The following is a 15,330-nucleotide window of genomic DNA, read 5'->3' on the forward strand; positions in this document are numbered from 1 at the left end:
TGAGCGGAGCGATCACAGGCTGCCCACACTTTAGCTCTGCTTGCGGCAGCCGAGTTGTGGGCCTCTGGGGCAAGGCCGCGCCCCCTCCCCGGCCAGGACGGAGGAGCATTTGCTGGTGCTCAGCGGGACTGGGGGGGTCAGAGGAGGGATGCCACTGCCCCAGGTGGGGAAGGGGGGAGGGAGAGGGAAGACTAGGAATAATAGAATCATAGAGTTGGAAGAGACCACAAGGGCCATCCAGTCCAACCCCCTGCGACGCAGGAACTTCTCTGTCTCCTCTCACCCAGACTCCCAGCCATGAGGACGAGAGGGGGCTACCGTCGGACGAGAGGCCCAGAAACCCCTTCCCAGAGTTCTGATTCAGCCGAAAACACTCTGAGGCAGGCAAAAGGTGCCACGTATTTATTGGCGGTTGCAGCAACGACATTCCACAGCAGGTGGGCAAGATCCCAGCAGAAGAGCCCCTGAGAGAGGTGGAAACAAGTCTTTCTACAGCAGGTGGGCGAGGGCAAACCTGCAGCATGGCTAGGTCCTGTGCAACACACTCTCACAACACACAGCCGCAGCGTCCACCAGATCAACACGCCCCCTTTTCACACAGAAAGAAGCAGGACGGAAAGGGAAGAATACTTGGATGCTGCTTCCCCCCTCCCCACAGGAAACCTTTTCTTGGGGTGGCCCTCCTACCTTGGAGAGGAGCCTGCCAGTCCCCCCCAGCAGAGCCAGACAGAGAAGCCCCCACCAGAACATACTGGGAGGGTCCTCTGAGGCCCACCCCACTCCCTGCCACGCTGCCTGGGCCCCTCTCTACACGTCTCTTGCCAATGAAGAATGCCTCACAAACAAGCAACAGGCTCTAGTCTAGAGCGACACCCTTTCACTGCTGCCCCCACGCCCCCCCCCCCAGCCTCCCAGCAGCAGCAGCAGCAGCCAGGAGCATCTGGGCCTCCAGAGGACGTCTGGGGCCAGCCCAAAGATGGAGACGTCTGTCCTGGTTATCTGGAGACGCCCAAAGAGAGGACGGGGAGGGGACAAAACCGTCTGGCCCTCAGGGGGGTGGGGAGGCATTGAGCACCTGTAAGTTCAGAGGAGAGCAGCAAATGGGAAGGGGAGGGGGGTCAGGGGGCACTTCTTATCCCCCCCCCCCCCGCCTTGTGCAAAGGTCTCCTTCCCAATGGTCCCACGTGGCTGTTCCGCTAAATTCCACACCGGGGCACTTGAGCTAGACCACAGCCTTCACTTCTGTGACCAACCTGCACAAGCCCCGGAGGAAGCTGGCCTGGGCCCCCCCCCCCCCCCCGCCCTCCAAGCATCTCTGGGGTGGCCCCCACCACCCCCGCGAAAGCAGAAATCTTGTTGCAGAACCAGGGCTGGCCAGCCAGCTGGACTGTCTTTGAGGCATTTGGTCCGTGCAGACGTCCCGCGAGGTCCACGGCGCAATCGGAGTCCACCAGCTGGCCGACCCAGAGAGGAGGCCCCACCGGGGAAAGGGGGCGGTCACTCACACAACGCCTTCTGCTGGAAGTAGGCCTCAAAGCGGCACTGCGCGTACTCCTGGGGGGGAGTCAGAGAGACGGGTCAGGTAGCAGAAGGGGGGCACACCCGAGAGAGAGAGAGAGAGAGAGAGAGAGAGAGAGAGGCAGGCTGCAGCCACCCAGTTAAGAACATAAGAACATAAGAACAAGCCTGCTGGATCAGACCAGAGTCCATCTAGTCCAGCACTCTGCTACTCGCAGTGGCCCACCAGGTGCCTTTGGGAGCTCACGTGTAGGATGTGAACGCAATGGCCTTCTGCGGCTGTTGCTCCCCCTGAGCACCTGGTCTGCTAAGGCATTTGCAATCTGAGATCAAGGAGGATCAAGATTGGTAGCCATAGATCGACTTCTCCTCCATAAATCTGTCCAAGCCCCTTTTAAAGCTATCCAGGTTAGTGGCCACCACCACCTCCTGTGGCAGCATATTCCAAACACCAGTCACACGTTGCGTGAAGAAGTGTTTCCTTTTATTAGTCCTAATTCTTCCTCCCAGCATTTTCAATGGATGCCCCCTGGTTCTAGTCTTGTGAGAAAGAGAGAGAAATTTCTCTCTGTCCACATTTTCTACCCCATGCATAATTTTATAGACTTCAATCGTATCCCCCCTCAGACGTCTCCTCTCCAAACTAAAGAGTCCCAAACGCTGCAGCCTCTCCTCATAAGGAAGGTGCTCCAGTCCCTCAATCATCCTCGTTGCCCTTCTCTGCACTTTTTCTATCTCCTCAATATCCTTTTTGAGTTCTGTACTCACCTGGGCCGAAATGCCTCCTCCTCAGGCAGAACCCCGGGAGTTTAAGGTTACACCCATAACCAAGTAACAGGGCAGGAGAAAAGATATCTAGGCTGAATATGCTGTTCAAATTCAGCCCCAGTGGTGTGGCGTGGGTTTGCAACGTCTGCATGCCGGTGGGGGGGGGGGGGGGGAGCTGCACCCCCGCCACACCCCAGCCAGAGGAGGAGGGAAGGTAGTCTGCCCACCCACTGTCCCTGTTGCCCAACTCACCAGGTAGCCAAACTCAATGGTAGAGATCTTGGCCTGCAAGATGGACCACAGGCCCCAGAAGAAGTGGGAGGCCAGCGTGAACCTGGGGAAAGGGAGGGAGGGGGCATAATCAGTATGGGGGGGGGGGGAGAGAAGAGAAATTCCTCCAGTGTTCTTTCCTGCTTTGCTTTATTCCTCTCCCCCTCCCCCAGCCCCGCCCCTGCCTCTGACCTGCTGATTTCTAGGAGCATCTCAGCCTCCAGCCTCTCCTGTTCTTCCGGGGACGGAGGCGCACTCTTTCCACGGGCCTCAGACAGGTAGCTCCGGATGAAGAGCAGCTGCAGAAAGACCAGGGCCAAAAACAGCGGCTGGACACACTGCGGGAGGGGCTCAGCCTTCTCCACAAGCCCCTTTCCTGCTTCTACGACTTCCCCTTCGCTGGTATTTTATTGTGCTGAGTAGCCACTCGGGCACCAAGTGCACTTAGTGAGTTTCAGTGAAAATCCTGACTCTCAAGTAGTAGGAGGGGAGGGGGGAGGTCACAATGCAAAGGACCATGAATATAGCCTAGATCAGTGATAGCGAACCTTTTCGAGACCGAGTGCCCAAATTGCAACCCAAAACCCATTTATTTATCGCAAAGTGCCAACACGGCAATTTAGCCTGAATACTGAGGTTTTAGTTTAGAAAAAACGGTTGGCTCCGAGGCGTGCGTTACTTGGGAGTAAGCTTGGTGGTAGTTGGTGGCTTGGCTTTGAAGCAACCGTGCAACTCTTCCGACGGGTGAATCACGATCCTAGGAGGGTTTACTCAGAAGCAAGCCCCATTGCCAGCAACCGAGCTTACTCCCAGGTAAAGGGTCATGCTTTAGTTCTTCGCATGAAAATAAGTGGGGTTTAATAGCGCTTAACAGGGTTACCTACACTGCTTCCCCAAAACTAGGTCTTAGGTTTAATGCTAATAATCAAACCCAGCGGCCCAGGCCAACCTAGATGGGGGGGGGGGGGGACGACGACACTCTGTTTGCGTGTGCCCACAGAGAGGGCTCTGAGTGCCACCTCTGGCAGCCGTGCCATAGGTTTGCCACCACTGGCCTAGATCCCCAAAGGTACAAAGCCTGAGGAGAAACAAAAACAGGGCAGTAACTGAGCCATCCTAAGAGCATCATCAGAACCCTGCTGGATCAGACCCCCGAGGGTCCATCTGGTTCTTCATGGGCAAAGGGCCTGGCCCTCCAAAAGGCAACCTAATGTGTTCAGGTGAGAGTAATTTTGGCTGGCCAATGAGTCCTGGTCAGGCTATCCAGTTTGCCCCCTACAAGGGCTGAGCCAGAAGAGCCAGGCTGACTTCCCAAGCCACTGAGAAGAAGAAGAGTTCGGATTTATACCCCGTCTTTCTTTCCTGTGAGGAGACTCAAGGCGGCTGACAAGCTCCTCCCCCTTCCTCTCCCCGCAACGGATACCTGGTGAGGCAGGTGGGGCTGAGAGTGTTCAGAGAGAATCGGGACTGGCCCCAAATCACCCGAGAGGCTGTGTGTGGAGGATGGGGAAACAAATCCAGTCACCAGATAATAATCCACCACTCATGTGGAGAAGCAGGGAATTGCACCTGGTTTTCCAGACTAGCATCCACCTGCTCTTAACCACTACACAATGCTGGCTTGCTGGTTCTTTCAGCGCTGAGTGTAGACCGTATGAATTGGGTCCTCACCCTTCCACGTGGCAGCAGTCGCTAGAGAATGATAATGGGTCTTTATGTTTACTAGATATTGTGTTACAAGATATTGTGTTACTTCACAGACTATTTACTAGATAGTGTGTTACTAGAAGTTTACTAGATATTGTGTTACTTCACAGACTTCCCTTTTTACAGAAATCTGCAGGCCCCCCCCCCCCCCCCCCCCGAGGGCAGCACGAATTAAAACTGGAGGGACTAAATAAGTTCATCTTTATTTATGGATTGAAAAAGTTTTTTGAACCAGTAAGTATTTCTAAACACGGCCATACAGCCTGGAAACTACACAGCACCCCAGTGATTCCGGCCGTGAAAGCCTTCGACAATACACTGAATTCGTATTTGTTATGACCTGTAACGAATTTGTTAATATAGAACCCCAGACCAGCTGGAAGAGACTTGCCTCAAGATCAGACCTTACTAGACCTTACTGGTCAGTTCAGACTACATCTTCGATGCTATCATTGGACTTGCTCCTTACAGTGCTGTGTGTTATTTATGACACTTCACTTCTCAATTTGTGTAACCTGCTCATTCCCGTTGTATCAGTGTTAGATGCTGCCACTATATTTAAGTTATACTTTATGCCTCTTTTAGTTGTATTTTGATGTATACATTGCATAGCTGATTTTGCTATTATTCACTTAGTGAGTGCTGAGATATTACAGTTTGATTCAAGCTTATGGAGTATTTGTACCATTATTAATTATGTTGAGGTTGCTTTAAGACACACTGCTTCCATTGCAAGCCCTTTGGTGCAATTCATGGTTGAGTTATAGTTTGTTGCCCCCCCCCCCCCCCCCCCCCATGGCAACCAGGAAGCCCTGGGATGGCTCTATTCCAGTGATGGCGAACCTTTTCAAGACCGGGTGCCCAAATTGCAACCCAAAACCCACTTATTTATTGCAAAGTGCCAACACGGCACTTTAACCTGAATACTGAGGTTTTCGTTTAGAAAAAATGGTTGGCTCCGAGGCGAGTAAGCTTGGTGGTAGTCGGTGGCTTTGCTTTGAAGCAACCATGCAATTCTTCCAATGGGTGAATCACGGTTCTAGGAGGGTTTACTCAGAAGCAAGCCCCATTGCCAGCAACCGAGCTTACTCCCAGGTAAAGGATCGCGCTTTAGTTCTTTGCATGAAAATCAGTGGGGTTTAACAGCATTTAACAGGGTTACCTACACTGCTTCCCCAAAACTAGGTCTTAGGTTTAATGCTAATAATTGAGCCCAGCAGCCCAGGTCAGCCTAGATGTGTGGGGGGGCACTCTGTTTGCGCGTGCCCATGGAGTGGGCTCTGAGTGCCACCTCTGGCACCTGCGCCAGAGGTTCGCCACCACTGCTCTATTCTCTTGGCATGCAAAATTTCGTTTTCGTTTCTCTTTGCTGCCAGGCTGCTCATATCGTGATCTGGATCTGATTTTGGTCGCTACCTCTACTTCTGTGCCAACATACAGAATTATTTTACCATTGTTTTGCAGCTGTACTTTTCTATGTTTCGCAAACAGCTTCATAAATATAAAAAAACCAAATGAACAAATCCAGAAGGGTCCTTTTGATTAGCACAGGTCTGGTTACCTGCTGGGGCCGGCTTGCGTAGTTCTCCGGGCTGGCTTTGTAGAAAGGCCACTGGTCATAGGAGTAGTCGTACACCCATTCGCAGAAGTGGTTGGCCAAGTCAAAACCCCTGTGGGAAGAGTGCATTTTCTAGGCTCAGCTGCCAGAGTTGCTGCCAGGAATCCTAGCACCCCTGAGGGTGTGGCTGTGGGTGGGGTGGGGCACATCTCATGTCCTTCCTCTAGCCACAGTAGGCTCTGCTGGCACCAATACTGGACACAGCCCAAATTCCCATCTATGGAGCCAAGTGACACAATACTTTCCTGAGCTATGTCCAAGTTGGAATAAGCCATGAGCAGCTCCAAACTCATGCAACCAACTGCCCCCAACCCAGGCCATTTTGGCTCAGGAAAACAGCCTGGAAGGAGGCAGAGATGCCCTCCCCTCATATCCTGGTTCCCAGCTGAATGAGGCTCCCACAGGTCTGGAGGAGGATATTCCCAGCAGCCAGTCAGGGGAACCCAGACGAGCCATTGAAAAATATTGATCATGCTGCTGGGCCAAAGAGGTGCTCGAGGAAGGATAGGACTCCATCCTCTGGGCCAAATGAACCAACAGTCCCTGTGCCAGCAAATGCAGAGCGGTACGAGACCCCTCACCATGGCAACAGCCAATGGGCAGCATCTACCAGCAGCAGAAGGGGGGGCAGCCAATCTGCTCCCCCAGAGTCCACCAGAGCCCAGCAGTCTGGGGGAACCCTGTATGTGATCCCACTGTAGCCAAGCCAACTGGGGCAGAGCGAGGCATAGCTCCGTCCCTCTCCCGTACAGCTCACCTGTAGTTGTAGCTGCTGTACTCAAAGTCAATGAGCATGAGGCGGTCAGAGGAGAGGTTCTCACGCCCAGCTAGGAGCAGAATATTCCCTGGGGAGGCAGTCAAAGATGAGGGCAGCTGAGAGCATTCTGTTCTTACTCTGAAGGCAGAAAGGGGGGGGCGGGACCGGTCCTTCTCTGCTCGGAAGAATCATCCCAGCATACACAAGAAAGCCCCCCCTCCCTGAAGATTCAGCAGCTACAGAAAGAGCCAGGAAGACCCCCCTTTCCTCTCCCCAGGCCCTCGTGGAGACCTTCCCAAGGCTCCCGGGACGATCGACCTGCCGGTCCCCTTCTCACCTTCTTGAACATCATTGTGACAGAAAACCACGGGGGACGGAGTCGCCTCCAGGAGAGCTCTGCGGGAGCGACAAAGAGACGGAGCAGGTTGGAAAAGCTGGCAGGCTCCCTCCCTCCCCCTTCCACCAACTGGGCACCAGAAAGGCACACAGGCTGAGAGGGAGGGAAACAGAATCCCCACCACCAAGTTGGGCACACAGCAGAGGAACAAACTTCCGGCACCCACCGCCCCACGACACTGCTTTTTAAAAATAAAATCAGGTAAAATGTGACAAGAATCCATCTGCCAATGGGGGGCAGCCACAATAGCCAGAGACCAGACCTCTCAGATGCCCAGAGGACGGTGGGGGGGGGGGGGGGGGGCTGCCACTGTCACACCCCACTTAGGAATTCCCCTGGCACCGTCCCCAGCAGCGACGGTCCGAATCAGAACTTTTGGCCCACTGTTACTGCCTGTTCAGACTGGTGGCAGCTGTCCAGAGTCTCAGGGGGACGCTGGTCCTTTTAAACTGCAGATGCTGGGAACAGAACCTGGGATTTCCTGCACGCAAAGCAGACAATCTTCCTCTGAGCCACGGCCCCTCCCGAGAGGGGGAGACGCAGGGCATGGGCCCGATCCAGCACAGCAGTTTCCAAAGCGACGGGATTGACCTGCACCAAGAGGTGATGCTGGCTGGCCCCACCCCAGAAAACCCCAAAGGAAGTCTCAGGTGAGCCCCACACACCGCAGTCGGCTACTCACCTGAGGCTGCGCATTTCAGCCTCCAGGTTGTACGCCTTGAGCTTGTTGAGCTTCCGCAGCTGAGCCTCCTGGGGGAAGGTGAGTTCAGAGATCTGCTTCAAGTACCTGGGAGCAAAGGAGGGTCACTTGATCATAAGAACATAAGAACAGGCCTGCTGGATCAGACCAGAGTCCATCTAGTCCAGGGGTAGGGAACCTGTGGCTCTCCAGATGTTCAGGAACTACAATTCCCATCAGCCTCTGTCAGCATGGCCAATTGGCCATGCTGGTAGGGGCTGATGGGAATTGTAGTTCCTGAACATCTGGAGAGCCGCAGGTTCCCTACCCCTGATCTAGTCCAGCACTCTGCTACTCGCAGTGGCCCACCAGGTGCCTTTGGGAGCTCACCTGCAGGAGGTGAAAGCAATGGCCTTCTGCGGCTGTTGCTGCTCCCGAGCACCTGATCTGCTAAGGCATTTGCAACCTCAGATCAAAGAGGATCACGCCCTGCTGCCCCAATGCCCTGGCTCCGAGTGGCAGGAGGAGAAAGGCCCAGTTGACAGCGTAGAAGGATTCAAGTCCTTGCCTGTAGGATTCCATTTGCTGGGTCTTCAGAAACCACAGAATAATCCTAAACAGACTTATGATTGGGGTGCTGTGCGGTTTCCGGGCTGTATGGCTGTGTTCTAGCAGCATTCTCTCCTGATGTTCCGCCTGCATCTGTGGCTGGCATCTTCAGAGGATCTGATAGTAGGAATGGAAAGCAAGTGGAGTATATATACTGTGAGGTCAAAAGGTGAGGCCCTCTGAATAGAGTAGCCTGGTACGTGAGTCACAAAGAAGTCTGTAGCCTCACAGTATATATACTCCACTTGCTTTCCATTCCTACTATCAGATCCTCTGAAGATGCCAGCCACAGATGCAGGCGAAACGTCAGGAGAGAATGCTGCTAGAACACGGCCATACAGCCCGGAAACCACACAGCACCCCGGTGATTCCGGCCGTGAAGGCCTTCGACAAGACTTATGATTGCAAGGAAGTCGGAACATCCAATGGGCCCGTATACTCCATAACAACGACAGAGCAGCCCTGCTGGGCCAGGCCAGGGCGGGTCCATCTAGCCCAGCCTCCTGCCCCACACAGGGGCCAGCTAGTCCCTCTGGAGGCAGAAGAACAAGGCACAGAGGCCGAGGCCTTCTCCTGGTGTTGCCTCCTGGCACCGGGAAGTTCTCTTTGCCTCCCTGCCAGAGTTGTGCTACTCTCTCCACCTCACCCACTGAAGCTTCGTGGCTGTCACCAAGGGTAGAACCCTGCTCAGTCTATTCCAGCAGTCAAGCCCACAGCTACCAAAGGCATCCATGATATTACCTCTCCATGGTCCCAAACATCCACTTTGGCTCCTTGTTGAAGGGCATCACCATACCGTGGAAACGAGCCATTTTCATGGCGATCTCTCCCGATATGCTGGGGTCCGGCAAGTCCTCGGTGATCAGACGGCGGCTCTGGGAAAAGGCAGGACGGGCAGGTGGCTGCGTGAGGCAGGGGTTGGTCTGGCCAATACGAGCTTTTGTTTCCAAGATGGCAAACGGACGGGGACCTGCCCTGCTAGCGCATGCTCAAGCTGACCCCATTCAGTGACAACATCTCAAAGCCTGCACCCGAAGAAGTAGTCCCTGCCAAATGGCAGAAGGGGGGTTCTTGGCCAGTGCGGTGGAGCAGGACCTGGGTTCTAATCTTCACGCAGCCACGTAGTTCACTGGGCAATCTTTGGTGACCCAAAGATTCAGGATAATCTTGAACAAAGAAGGATTTGTGTGTGTGGGAGGGGGGATGAGACCGCTGGAGAACGAGCTCCCGAAACCTCCCAGAAGAGACACCGTGAAGGCCAGTGAAGAACTGAGGGCTTCTGGGTAAGGCAGCCCCAGGCAAGGAGGGATGAGAAGCCAGAATACATCAAGAGTCACCACATACAGGCACGCACCCTGTCAGCAGGTTTGTCAGCCTAGCACAGTGGTGGCGAACCTATGGCACGGGTGCCAGAGGTGGCACTCAGAGCCCTCTCTGTGGGCACACGCAATCAGAGCCGCCCCCACCCTCTCACACACATCTAGGCTGGCCTGGGCCGCTGGGCTCGATTGTTAGCATTAAACCTAAGACCTAGTTTTGGGGGAGTAGCGTAGGTAGCCCTGTTAAGCGCTGTTAAACCCCACTGATTTTCATGCGAAGAACTAAAGCATGATCCTTTGCCTGGGAGTAAGCTCGGTTGCTGGCAATGGGGCTTGCTTCTGAGTAAACCCTCCTAGGGTGGTGATTCACCCATTGAAAGAGTTGCACGGTTGCTTCAAAGCAAAGCCACCAACTACCACCAAGCTTACTCCCGAGTAACGCACGCCTCGGAGCCAACTGTTTTTTCTAAACTAAAACCTCAGTATTCAGGCTAAATTGCCGTGTTGGCACTTTTCGATAAATAAGTGGGTTTTGGGTTGCAATTTAAGCACTCGGTCTCTAAAAGGTTCACCATCACTGGCCTAGCAGCAAGAATTCCAGCTTCCCTTCTATATCTAGCCTTCTCGCCCCAGCTCTGGCTTCACATTACCCTCAGCTGAGGGACAGAGGGGCCAAGAGGGATTAGAAACCAGGCCCCCTTGACCCGCCCATCACGTGGGGTCAGTTGCCATCCAGAGAAGCACACAGCTGCCTTCAGGCTTATGAAGGAGAAGAGTTTGGATTTATATCTCCCCCCCCCCCTTTCTCTCCTGTAGGAGACTCAAAGGGGATGACAATCTCCTTTCCCTCCCCCCCCCACAACAAACACCCTGTGAGGTAGGTGGGGCTGAGAGAGCTCCGAAGAACTGTGACTAGTCCAAGGTCACCCAGCTGGGCTGTATTGGAGTGCACAAGCTAATCTGGTTCACCAGATAAGCCTCCGCAGCTCAAGTGGCAGAGTGGAGAATCAAACCCAGCTCTCCAGATTAGAGAGCATCTGCTCTTAACCACTACACCACAGCTCTCAAGGCAGCATGGGAGGGAGGGACTTGGGAGGCCCATGAGGGGGAGGGTCCACTCATTCCCCACTCTACCACCTGCTGTTTGACCGCAGGGGACGTGATCCTGGCCGGCGGGAAAATCTGCAGCCAGCCTAGTCTACTCCTGGAAGGCTTTGCAATATGCATTTGCCACCTGGGCAGCAAAATGTAGGAGCAGCAGTGGCGTAGGAGCATGCACGTAGGTAAGGGGGGGGGTTCTCGGGTTTGAACCCCCCCATTCATGTCTGAAGCTCCGCCCCTCCGTTTGTGGGTTTTTAAAACATTTTAGTGCTTTTTCGGTTTTTGGCCTACAGGGCGCATTGTTTGGGCTAGCAGCACCAAACTTTCAGGGATTGTTTGGGGGACTCTCCTGATGATACTACCCGGGATTGGTGACGTTTGGTTCATGGGGTCCAAAGTTATGGACTCCCAAAGGGGGTGCCTCCATCCTCCATTGTTTCCAATGGGAGCTAATAGAAGATGGGGGCTAAACCTTTGAGGGTCCATAACTTTGGACCCTCTGAACCAAACTTCACCAAACCTGGGATGTATTATCAGGGGAGTCTCTTATTGATACCACCCAGGTTTTGTGAAGTTTGGTCCAGGGGGTCCAAAGCTATGGACTCCCAAAGGAAGTGCCCCATCCTCCATTGTTTTCAATGGGAGCTAATAGAAAATGAAGGCTACATCTTTGAGGATCCATAACTTTGGACATCCTGAACCAAACTTCACCAAACCGGGTTCTTCCAGATTAGAATGCACCTGCTCTTAACCACTACACCACATTGAAAGTGATGCTGTTTCAGAGTGGGGGATAATCCACCCCAAAACAGCATCACTTTCAATGTTGCTTAACTGAGGACCCCAGATTCTCCCTTTAAGGTAGATTTAAAAGGAGAATTTGGGCTCTCTAGTTTAAACATCATTGAAAGTGATGCTGTTTGGGGGTGGATTCCAGCATCACAGCGGCTGCCCGGGAGGGGGGGGGGGAGCAAAACTCAGATTTTGCATCGGGCTCCATTTTCCCTCTATGCCTCTGCCCAGAGGGGCAGGGGAGGGCAGGGCAGGGCAGGGGAGTCTGCCATCCCCAACCTCGGAGAGCTGCTTTTATAAGTGCTAGGCCAGGGGCGGGGCTTGGGAAGGCGTGGCCATGCCCTAGGGGCGGGTGGGGTGTGGCCCCGCCCCCGAACCCCCCCCCCCATAAAAATTCTATACCTACGTCCCTGCGTAGGAGGTGAAGAGCTTGTGTATCTAATCTGGAGGAACTGGGTTTGATTCTCCGCTCTGCCGCCTGAGCTGTGAAGGCTGATCTGGGGAATTCAGATTAGCCTGTGCACTCCCACACACGCCAGCTGGGTGACCTTGGGCTAGTCACAGCTTCTCGGAGCTCTCTCAGCCCCACCTACCTCACAGGGTGTTTGTTGTGAGGGGGGAAGGGCAAGGAGATTGTCAGCCCCTTTGAGTCTCCTGCAGGAGAGAAAGGGGGGGTATAAATCCAAACTCTTCTTCTTCTCCTCTAGATGTGTACAGGTGAGAAGGAGAGAGAAAAACCGTCACTGCCCTACCGGGATGTATTCCTCCAGGCGCCCCTGTGGGAAGATGCCATAGAGACGTGGCCCGAGGGACCGCTCCGCCAGGATGGCAAACATGACGCTCTCCAGAACCAGCGAGTCGACACCCTGGGAGGAAGACATAAGAACATAAGAACATAAGAACTAGCCTGCTGGATCAGACCAGAGTCCATCTAGTCCAGCTCTCTGCTACTCGCAGTGGCCCACCAGGTGCCTTTGGGAGCTCACAGGCAGGAGGTGAAAGCAATGGCCTTCATGTGAACTCCCAAAGACAGGGGGCAGAGTGAGAGACAGCCCGCTCCAAAAGCAATTGGCCAGATCCAAACACCAGCAAAACAGACTCAAGCCCCATCCAGAAGAACCAAGACAAGCAGGCGCATGAGCGTGGTGTCGTGCGTGGGCACACAGAGCCACCTTTGCTGCAGGAGTGTGGGACAGAGCAAAGGGACAAGGAAGTCAGAGCTGCCACAAAGGCCAGACAGTCCACACCCACCCAGCCCAGCATGGCTCATCCCTCATCCCTGAGCAAGCGTCCCTTTTACACATTTCAGAGGAGTGTTGGGGGGAGCCAGAGCTTGAATCCAACAGAAAAAGGCTCAACAGCCACAGAGAGAATTCCTCCCGGTCACAGTCAATCAAAAGTTGAGCAGGACGCAACACCCATCTTCAAGCTCCCCAAAGGAAACAACAACTGAATGGAAATCTCTTGGTGTCCTTTTACCGCTGTGCTATAGAGAGTTTCTTAACCTACTGCATCTGTGTATGGTTCTCCAGTTGCACAGTGGCAGATAGGAAGGCGCTCCAAAGGGTGATCACTCCTGCACAGAGGATTATCGGCTGCCCTCTCTCCTCCTTGGAAGAACTCTATAATTCCCGAAGCCTAAAGAAAGCCCAAAATATTCCGAGAGACCCGTCTCATCCAGCACACTCTCTTTTTGAACTGTGACCATCCGGCAGACGATACAGGGCCCTCAAAATTAGGACAAAGAGGCTTAGAGACAGCTTCTACTCTAGAGCTGTGGCTGTGCTGAACTCCGCGGCTTCGTGTTGATGTGTTTGGGGCTGTGTAGGGATGGGTGGAGGAAGGGGAAAGGGAGGATGGGGTATGAGTCTGAAATTGTGTGCATCGAGGAATGCTGCTGTAAATTTCGTTGTGCGTGCACAATGACAATAAAATGCTTATGCTTATGCAAGCACCCCCCCCCACCCCACCCCTGAAGGGGGCCAGCAGCTCCCGCAGAAGACCAGCCCGGGTGACTCACTGGCCAAGTACCTGCCGCCTCCAGGCAGAAAGCAACGGAGCAGCAACACAGGAAAAGCCTCACCTGCAGGATGGCCCCGTAGATGCGCAGCAGAACTTGCCGCGGCTCATTCTCCGCCGTCTCCACGTGATCGGGCAGGGTGCATTTGTAGAGAAGGTTACTGAGCCCTCCACTGCAGAGAAAGCAGAAATGAGGGAAGGATCAGGGAAGAAGCAGAACCTGGGATCACGCCCTGAAGTGTGAATAATATTGTATTGTATTACATACATGCATAAGCCTTTATTGGCATAGTCAGAAAGAGTTACATAAATCGGGAACAATTGCATGAATACATGATAGATAAAAAGGCCCCACGGGGAGCACAACAAATACGTTCTACTGGGAACTCTCAACTATCTCCGCAATGAAATTGGCGACCTCTTCACAAAGACCGGGGTCTGAGTTGTTCAACAATAGAGATAACCTAGTCAGATCAGGCAGCCCAGATTGGAAGAAAAACATGTAAGTTGGTATATTTAGATCTGATGTTATCAAATCTGGTGCAGTGCAAGAGTTGGTGAGTCAGGGTTTCGACCACATTAAGTTTGCAACTGCATAACCTTGAGGATTTATCTAAATTGCTGAACCTACCCTTTAATAGGGCAGAGGGCATAACGTTAAAACGCGCAATGGTAAGGGCTCTCCTTGCGCGTGGGTTCGTTAAGGTATGGAGGAGAAGTCGATCTATGGCTGCCAATCTTGATCCTTGATCCTTCTTGATCTCAGATTGCAAATGCCTTCGCAGACCAGGTGCTCGGGAGCAGCAGCAGCAGCAGCAGCAGGAGGCCATTGCTTTCACCTCTTGCAGGTGAGCTCCCAAAGGCACCTGGTGGGCCACTGCGAGTAGCAGAGAGCTGGACTAGATGGACTCCGGTCTGATCCAGCTGGCTTGTTCTTATGTTCTTCCTGACATATTGGATGCCTTCCCCCCTCCCATTGCAGGCCATGCTCCTTCCCCCCTAAGTGGCTGGATGGGCCATCCCAGCTGCTCAGGGGACCCCAGCAGGGCATCTCAAAGGCACAGCTTTGTTTAATTTCATCCATTGTGTCATTAGACTGACTTCCCCGCCCCAACCAGGCTTAGAGCGTCTCTAGCAAATCTAAATAGCACAAAACCTGAAACAATTAAAAATCCAATTAAACAACAATAACAAGACATAAAGACAGCGAGGGGGGGGGGCAACCCTGTTGAATCAAGGCTCCCAGCCCTCCCAGAGGCTCAGGGAGTCCCACAATCCCCTGCCGCGACCCCCACCGTCCCCAGGCAGTGGCCGCGAGTTCCGCGGGCGCACTCGGGCGCTGACGTCACCGGCGGGGGGCGTGGCTACCTGACGGGGGTGAGGCCGAGCTGCTCGGGGGCGGAGAGGCGGCGCCAGGCCCCGGCCAGGAACTCGCGGCACCAGAGGAAGGCGCGCAGGCGGGTGGGGCCGGGCACGGCCGGGGCGCCGCGGGGCGAGCTGGGCGCGGCGGCGGAGAAGTCCCCCCCGGAGCCGGCCGCCTCGGCCGCCTCCATCCCTCTCAGGCCGGCGTCCAGGTCCACTGGCCGCTCCGCCAATCGCCGCGCGGCGCTGCTCAGGCCGCCGTCCAATCGCAGCGCCGCGCTCCCCCTCGCCGACCCCGGCTCCGCCAATGGCGCTTCTCTTCTGCGCTGCCGCGGTGGCGCCCCTCGTCCAATCGCGACGGAGGCGGTCCTACGGCGGACCGGCTGATCGGTCCGCAGCGCTGCCAACTAAGCG

The 15,330-nt window shown here is 54.4% G+C and overlaps 1 protein-coding gene across 1 annotated transcript; it reads right to left on the reverse strand.

Annotated features, from left to right (window-relative positions):
• Positions 1-387: 387 nt before the first annotated feature.
• On the reverse strand, positions 388-15,151 carry CHKB (choline kinase beta). The gene is made up of 11 exons (XM_048499871.1): positions 14,923-15,151; positions 13,619-13,727; positions 12,288-12,401; positions 9,065-9,198; positions 7,718-7,822; positions 6,976-7,034; positions 6,639-6,726; positions 5,825-5,933; positions 2,749-2,855; positions 2,539-2,620; positions 388-1,554 (listed from the first exon to the last, which is right to left on the reverse strand). The coding sequence occupies exons 1-11, from the start codon at positions 15,105-15,107 to the stop codon at positions 1,498-1,500; spliced, it is 1,149 nt and encodes a 382-aa protein (XP_048355828.1). The 5' UTR covers positions 15,108-15,151; the 3' UTR covers positions 388-1,497.
• Positions 15,152-15,330: the final 179 nt, after the last annotated feature.

This window comes from Sphaerodactylus townsendi, linkage group LG06 (genome assembly GCF_021028975.2).
Source record: "Sphaerodactylus townsendi isolate TG3544 linkage group LG06, MPM_Stown_v2.3, whole genome shotgun sequence".
NCBI lineage: Eukaryota > Metazoa > Chordata > Lepidosauria > Squamata > Sphaerodactylidae > Sphaerodactylus > Sphaerodactylus townsendi.